This window comes from Montipora capricornis, chromosome 1, assembly GCF_036669925.1.
Source record: "Montipora capricornis isolate CH-2021 chromosome 1, ASM3666992v2, whole genome shotgun sequence".
Classification (NCBI taxonomy): Eukaryota; Metazoa; Cnidaria; class Anthozoa; order Scleractinia; family Acroporidae; genus Montipora; species Montipora capricornis.
The window spans coordinates 27834173-27842481 of record NC_090883.1 but is presented as its reverse complement, the minus strand read 5'-3'; the positions used below and the strand labels follow the sequence as shown (position 1 = coordinate 27842481).

The following is an 8309-nucleotide window of genomic DNA, read 5'->3' as shown; positions in this document are numbered from 1 at the left end:
AATCCTAGCGTCGTCTGAAGTCCCTCGAGGAGGGAATTGAGAGCCTGAGAAATCTTGGGTTTGATTGAAAAGAAGGTGTGAGATCTCAACTCCGTTCTGTAGCGTTGCTTGACTAGACGAGGGAGACTGGGGTGAACGAGACTCAACCATGTTAGGACTACGAAGTTCTCCAGGGTGGGAGTCAGTTCCTCATCCTCTGGGACCTGTTCCCCATGGTGTGTCAAACCGCCAGCGTGTCGTAATCTTCCACAAAAGCCATAAGGCGTTGGTACAGATCCTCAGGGCACTCATCAGCAGGAAGGTGTATGTCAGCAAAATCAAATAGTTTGCCAGATGAATTCGAGTGAGGTTGAATTCTTCACTAAAGTGCTTCGCGAAATGATAGGGCAATAATTCGCAATCTGACAAAGCATCAACTTGAGAAAGTTGACTTTTCGACGGGCAGTGAGGCGTCGAGTAAGAGGTACGAACTTGCCATCATTTTCGAGACCTCGAAAAAGTTGGGTTTTGGACTTCTTTAACCAGTGAACGCTATCGGCAAGGAAGGGGGCGAAGTTGCTGTCCAGTGATAATGTGCACAGCAGGTTTTGCTTCCAGTTCTCGAAGCTATTGATAGTTTCCACCTTGGACAGGCACCACTGTTTCGGTGCGCGGTGTTAAGACGCCATTACACACGATGTAAAACTCCAGGAAGTGTTTTCACAGTGAAGGATACACTGTTTTGGTTCCTGCGATCGAGGCCTAAAAGCGGCTTTCTTCGGTAAAAAAATCAGGCGTGGGTTGAACGGACCTCTGCCACCACGCCAGTTAGGAAGATAGGGCAAGAACCAAGGCACGACCAACTTGTGCAAGGCTTTAATCAAACAGCAACTCAACGAGCTAGCGAGTAACAGTGACAATAATTTATGGTGGAAGCAAGGTAAGCAAAGACACGAAAAACATGTGAGTCACGACCTAGTACCGCTGCAAGAATCATCGTGGGAAAGAAGAAATTTGACCATGTAACACCAGTTTTTCGAGAGCTACAGTAAATTGGCTCCGGGTCAATTCCATGTTATCTTTTAGATATTGCAAACTGATGTTTAAATGTGCTGGGGGTTAGAATCAGAATATTTTGCTGAAAGGGTGATTGCATGCTCTACATTACATTTTAGAAATAAGAATGAATTACAAATTCCAATATTTATTCCTTTATAGAGCGTAGTGAGTTAGACTGAGGAACTTACATGTACATGTACTACCACACTCCCTCACCCTCACCCTCCATTTTGTTTTCATAATAGGACTGTCTTTGTAGGACATAGAAAAACCTGAGGAAGCCACAGGGAGCATAAGAAAGGGATTGTGTTAATGGTATACAGTGTAATTTGGAATTCCTAGGAATTCCAGGCCTGTTGAGAGACATTCCCAAGAATCCCAAACTTATCAAGTCTTGACTTATGTACATGTATTTTCAGGTGTGGGAAAAATTGGAAATTCCTGTTGGAAATTAAAAACCTAGGAATTTATTTGGAAAAGAGACTGTTACGTGAACACAACTTGAGGGTACAATCAAGGCTACCCTTACCAACCAGATTTCGAAAACATTTCATTATAGACATTTTAATAGCACGTTTTTTTGTAATCACAGAATTGCTCAAGAAAATATAATACATCCCAGAGGTCACGGTCAAATTATGAAGCAAGATCTCACCCAACCTTTAAATTACAACACATACAATAAAATACATGTACATACTTAATTGAGCACTCCCCATAGCGGCTTTTCAGGGCCAATGAAAGACAATAATTATTAATGAAATGACAGAACAGAACAACAACTTACAATAATAATTATTGTTAAGAATCCCAACTGGCCGGAGGCAAACCAGTTGGCTATTTACAAGTGCAGCCGAAAAGTTGAACCAGGGACTACCAGGAACAAATTCAATGAGTGGTGAGAACGGGTCTTAAGCCTGGGAGCTCCAGATCTCAAGATAAGCGCCTTAATCATCACACTATCACGTTTAAAACATAATTTCTCCTACCTCCAAATTCACTCAAGGAAAGTTCATCTCCAGATGTTTTGGATGTTTTTGACTGCTCATTAATTTTCTGTTCATGAAGTGAACCTGATCCGACTGCAGGTAACTGTTCCTCTGATCTTTGTAAATGTACTTTGGCAAAATGACTTGAATTCAATCCTGTAAATATCAAAAAAAGCTTGGTTTAATTAAACTGGTACCAAAATAAAAGAGAGAAAAAAACACACTTCCAAATTCAAAATCCTTTTTTGTTCTAGGAATAGTCAAGTTTTTCTTAAAACAAAACAATGAAAACAAATCCCTTCAGCATGAACATATATCAAATTTACTTAAGAGTCTCTCTGCAGAAAACGGTCATATAATCATAATTAATTTTATGTGTGACAAGGTTTTAAAAATAATTTTTAAAAAAACATTGCAGCATTTGGCGCATAATAGGCCTTTCCTGCCAGGAAATGTCGACCAACCTAAGTGGAAGTGAAGGCAACTGAGCATGTAGGGGAACCCCTAAATTGGATGTAGATGTACTTATCACAGGAGCAAGGGATTATTAGGGAGGACAGCTCCTAATAATAACACTGGAGCATTTCCTAAACATTTGAGCAACCACACCCACATAATTATTAATGGAACAGAATTCTTGTGTTTGTCTAAATCAGGAATGAACGTTCTGTCTGAAAAGGTCCTCTGCGAACAAAAACTGTAATCCAGATCACGAAAATTGATATTACTGTAATTAGCATACCATGAACCATTCTCCATGTGTCAACAAGTGCTTTTTGGTCACCTGAATCGGTTGAGAAAGTGGATAGGTTTTAAGTTTGTTTTATTCGATCGCACTTACATTTTAAAACCCTCTGGAAAGAGGAATGTTTGTGAACTCCCCTCCCCTTCGGAAAATTTTCGTTTTCACACCCCACCACCCCTTGGAATTTCTGTGACCCTCCGTGAGGGAGGTATGGATATTTTCTGGAATCATTCATTCCCAATTTTGCATCACAAACTGACTTGCCATGCAAAATTTCTTTGAAAACAGGAATGCAAAGCAGTTTGTGATGTTAAATCAAGAATAGACCCATGCTTCTCACATAACAGTCATGGGTCCACATTACTGCTAGTTCAGCCAAGTTTACGTGGCTTGCATGACACAGAAAAAGCAGAATTTTGGGTAACAGTGGTGAAATATCTTTGCTTTGGATAAGGAAAACATAAGAAACAAACAATATTTGAGTTTAGGTGCACTTTCATGTCAGAACACAAAATACCTAGATATTAATTACCATACCATGAACCATACTCCGCAACTTGTCAACAAATGCTTCACATTGTTTTTTCCAACAGTACTCCTGGCCATAAGCTTCTCTCAGTAATTTGCTTTCTTCAAGGCACACTCTGTGTCTAACACCGACACCCTCAATTGCTTCAGCCCATCTACCTGGATCTTTAGAATCAACTATGCTGTATGTTCCAAGGCAAATGCTCTTTATTGCTCTTGCAAATCCTGAATTACTACCCACAAGAACTGGTAAACCAGCTGATAGTGCTTCAAGGGCAACAAGACCAAATCCCTCTGATTTTGAAGGCATGATGACAAGGTCGACTTCACTAAAGAGATCCCTCATTTTTGCACGACTCTGTACAAATTTTCGCACTGTCAGCTGCTCATCAGTAATTCCACAGATGAGAAGTCTTCTCCTGACCTCATCCTGCTTCCCATCAGGGGCACCCACAAACAGAAGATAATAACGTTTTCCTTTTAGGCGTTCATCAGCAAATGCCTTAACAGCAATGTCATATCCCTTCAGCTCAAAGTCCTCTTCATCTCCACGCCCACACAACAACACCTTGAAATCATCATCACTCTCAACTTTGGCCTGTTGCACTAAATCCCCAAATTCCCTATCAAATAAACCCGGAACTACTTCAAAAATATCCTCAATCTTCTTACACCCTTGCAAATAGGAAGAATACGCCTTTTGAAGTCTTGGTCCAACTGGAACAACAAGGTCGGCATCTTTGCAAAGACCCACCTCATCCCAGTGCTTCTGTTCACCTCTTGAAGTAGGATTATCATAACCCTTATATTTGCTGAGGTCTTCTGGAGCAGTATGCACCACATGCACCCATTTACAATTTTGGAATTGTGGAGAACGTTTTATGACCTTAACTTGCCGGCCAAGTTTCACACCATGGCCAATAACAACATCTATTCTGTGATCTTGTGGTGGGAAGCCCAGCCAATCACGAGGTTCACTGAAGCCCAGTTGTTTCTCTGCATAAAGAACATTGATCCCAAAAATTTCGGCTTCCTTTTTGTCTTCATCTTTACAAGCACCCTCTGGGACCAACACAGTAACTCCGACATTTGGCTGTTGTGACAGATAAATTGCAAGCTCTCTGTTTAATGTTGACAATCCCCCAGCTGATGAATTCCATTCACTCCCTAAAAGAGTAATGTCCAGTGCTTCCTTGCTTTGAGCAGAAATCTCCTCCTCTTCTACAGATACTCCTCCTTGTGCCATGATTTCAATTCCAATTGACAGACAACTGAAATGGTTTACAATAATTATAAACACTGAGTATTAACAGTGATTACCATATTTTTACAGCCAAATGCTCATCCCAATATAAATTATGGTGATTTTGGCAAAGTTTGGGAGGTCAGTGCTTAGTGGTGTACGGGGAACGTACAAGTTATGTTTGCACAAATTTGCCTAATATTTACTTTCTAGACTGCAGGAGCAAAGAATGGAAGAAAACTGGTTGCATCACAACTCTTTTGTCATTATCCAAACATGGAGGTTTATGGAGTAAAATAAAACCCTGACAAACAGTTTAGATTTGATATTTATAAAGGAGCACAAAAAGTCCAACTAACATTAACATATAAAAATGTACATGTAGTTACCGTATTTACCCGTGTATAGGTCGATCCCATGTATAAGTCGACCCCCCATTTTGATGGCAAAAAACGCAATTTCTTAATTTCTTTGTTAAATGTTCATGGGACACTAATCTTGTATTCTTCGATTTCTGGAAATGTGGATACACAAAAAAATCAGGGCCACAAGCGCTTAATAGTTTTCTTGTTCAGCAGCTGTTGTATATGCGGGAATTTTGTCCTTAAGTTTCGAACAAGTTCTCAGAAAATCGAACATGTAAACCTCAAACTCACCTTTTTCGTTGTTCCAGGATAAGGGGCTTTAGAGGATAAGCACAATGCAACATCACAGAAGCAGGAGTCAATCTTTGAAAATAACTTGCGAACGATGCGCAAATGTGCAAGGTTTAATTGGTCCTTGACTTACAATTTCTCAAATGACGAACAAAACAAAACTCATAAACCAAACAATACGAAGTTTGCAAAAGCATTTAAATCTGCCAGGTTTGTATAAAGAATAAAAAACAATCATTACCAACCAGCATTTTCACGCAAACACGAGTGACGATGCTTGCACGCAAACACGAGGTATTGCGCCAGGTTACTAAGCCGTTGAATGATCGTGTTTTATTCGAAGAAACAGAAATGCCTTATAGAGCTTTCCGCCTTTGGAAAACGAACATTTCCCGTGTTTATTTCATATTTGTGCTTGTGAGTATCTTCAACATTTAGAGTTGGACAAATCCCTTTTCATTTCAACTGGAATTGCTTACATTCATTTTGAAGTCTTTTGTCATTCATTTTGAAGTCTTTTACAATGTACGTCAGCTTTTGTCCATTGCGTTCGTTATGCCCAAGACAACATTATTATGTTAATTTTGAATAAATTACTTAGCTGGAAGTCTTGGCTTAAAATCTTTGACCCGTGAATAAGTCAAGGGAGATTTTTGGAGCTTCTTTTAAGGCCATAAAAGGTCGACTTATACACGGGTAAATACGGTATCTCTTACCAAACCAGTAAGTGCCAGTACATGTACAGTAAAAACCTTTCTTTTTATTTCAAAATGTGCTTATCGAAAACCCTGACCTATACCGCACAGGTGCAAGGACTCTTACTGCAGTGCCCTGGACCATTATAATAACAGCTACCAGTAACTTTAAAATGGTAAACACATACGACTAATTGTCTACGTTCTCCCTTTGGAGAACAGACAGTTGTGTGCAGGCACTTAGATTCTCTGACTTGTTTGTTTGTGCCAAACTAAAGAGATCAATCAAAGATGCAATGGAAATTAAAGTCTATGCTAAGCTTAAATGGCCTCCAACCCACTGAGTGATCATGCAACACACTGCATGTACTTTTTGTTGTGTTTGTGTGCATGCTCACTGGAAGACCTGCACTCATACTTGTACTTCATTTGCAAGGGTCCCAGTTACATGACAACTGTCCCAGGATAAATTTAAAGGAATCTCATGACTTATCATAATTAAATAATATAAAATGAAAATTAGGACCATCTAACCCTTGGAGTTAATTTACCTAGCAGCTTTCGTAACATATAATGCGATTGGCTTGCTACCCTAGCCAAAAACAAAAGACTAAACAATTGAAACAATCACTTACATGTACATATAGACTTGAAAACAACTGTTACAGAAGCTACTAACAATACCAAACAGTAGCAGGTTACGAGAGCTGCTACACTGCTGAACTCTTGGAACACACCCCAAGTACATGTAAAAATGAGGGTTACAATTAGGTCTCGATAAATTGTTAAGAAATTAGAAGGATACATTAGCGTGTACCTTTGTACCGGTAGTCGTTTCGCTTCATCTGCGATGTTCAGTTTCTTTAAAGACCAAGTACATGAAACTTCTCAGACTCTCACAAATATGAATGAAGCATACATGTAGTAAGGGAAACTTTGATGGTCTCTCACTTGATCTTTCTTTGCGAGACTCTATCACTATAAAATGGATCGGTAGAGGAACATTTAAGCAGGAAGAAATGTCAAGTAAGTTTAACATAAATTTACATAATTGCCACTGCTCAAGAAGCAAACAAGTTCTTGTGTTCATCCGGCTGCTTGAAAATGCTCGTACCTGAAGGCAAATGCAAGAAAAATATGTTGATAAAGTGCACTTGATTTTCAAATTATCACAGGTAAATACATTTGCCAACGGAAGGATGTGGTATCCATCGCCTTTCTTGGTAAAATGACAACAACTTTACAAATCGTGTGAAGCTATGATCCTCGCAGTCCATGGTCTATCGCGTCACAGGAGAAATAAACCCGCGCCGGGAGAAACTTGAGGGACACCATTACCAAAAGCCGCTACCAAAATGAAAATCAAAGCAGCTAAATATACCTTGTAGTCTAGCCTTAACAATCCCTGCCAGGTTTTGACCAGCGATGCCAAGGGATAAGCACAGTACGTCTAGTTGCAGTAGTGGAAAGGTGCCTCCAGAACCAATGAGCCGTACGATGGAGCTGAGGGCGATGTTCTTTGCATCTGAAGATCGCATTAATTAGAATAATCCTGCAGAATGACACGCTTGAAATTTTAAAATGCGTCCTTTTTTTGGTTCCCTATGGTTCCTGTTCCAATCTGCTATAAATTTGCCGGTTTTACACCAGCTACGCTATTTGAGTGGAGCTTCTTGCTTGACTTGACTGGTGTTGGCGGCTGGGAGTTGTTCATTCTCACCCCCAGAGCCGCCCGGCCCACTTAGCCCATCAGACACCATTCTCCACTGGCCGATTATTGAATTAATTATTTTCATTGAATTGAGTTTGAACGTTCATAGAAATCCTTATATTTATTCCCCTACTGTAATCGCCCGGACAATATCTGCAAGAATTTGTCCGAACGTATCTTTGCTATCAGATGGCTTAAACAGATTCTCTGAAGAAACCAGGCTTGCCAGGCTGGGAAGCATTTCCAAATTTATCTTCAAAATCTGGATTAGCCTACGTGTAGCTCTACCTTCCCGACGAAGGAAAAATGGGAGGAGGGAAGGCTAACGAAAAGCTGACCCAAATCGTGTTCCGGCGTGGCGTAACGCATTCCGCAAGAAAATAGATAATAGTTTCTCATTCGTCACTCACATCTTACCGTAGTTGTTTAAGCAGGTCATTTGATGTCCGTCGGAAGTCTACAGACAACTTGCTGCGAAGTTGCAATTCAAAAATTGCACTTATTAGTCAAATCGAAACAACTGGACGCAGAACCGTCGCCGAGATGTGAAAAAAAAAAATTCCCAAGGGATATTGAGAAGATATTATTTACTCTACGCAGCGCCAAAAATTGACCCACCATTTTATTTTAGTTGGCCTGTATATGGTAACGGAATGAAAATGCTGACCGAGTATTAACTCCACGTCTTTCTGCATATTTTTCCC

The 8309-nt window shown here is 40.0% G+C and overlaps 1 protein-coding gene across 1 annotated transcript in view; it reads right to left on the bottom strand.

Annotated features, from left to right (window-relative positions):
- Positions 1-7571, bottom strand: part of LOC138013877 (uncharacterized) — a 13780-nt gene extending 6209 nt beyond the window's left edge. The window contains exons 1-4 of the mRNA XM_068860925.1: positions 7276-7571; positions 6712-7008; positions 3310-4571; positions 2028-2183 (exon numbers count right to left, since the gene is read on the bottom strand). Coding sequence (XP_068717026.1) covers positions 2028-2183; positions 3310-4546 — 1393 coding nt within the window. The 5' untranslated portion in view covers positions 4547-4571; positions 6712-7008; positions 7276-7571. The remainder of the gene's footprint in view (positions 1-2027; positions 2184-3309; positions 4572-6711; positions 7009-7275) is intronic.
- Between the last annotated feature and the right edge of the window lie 738 nt (positions 7572-8309).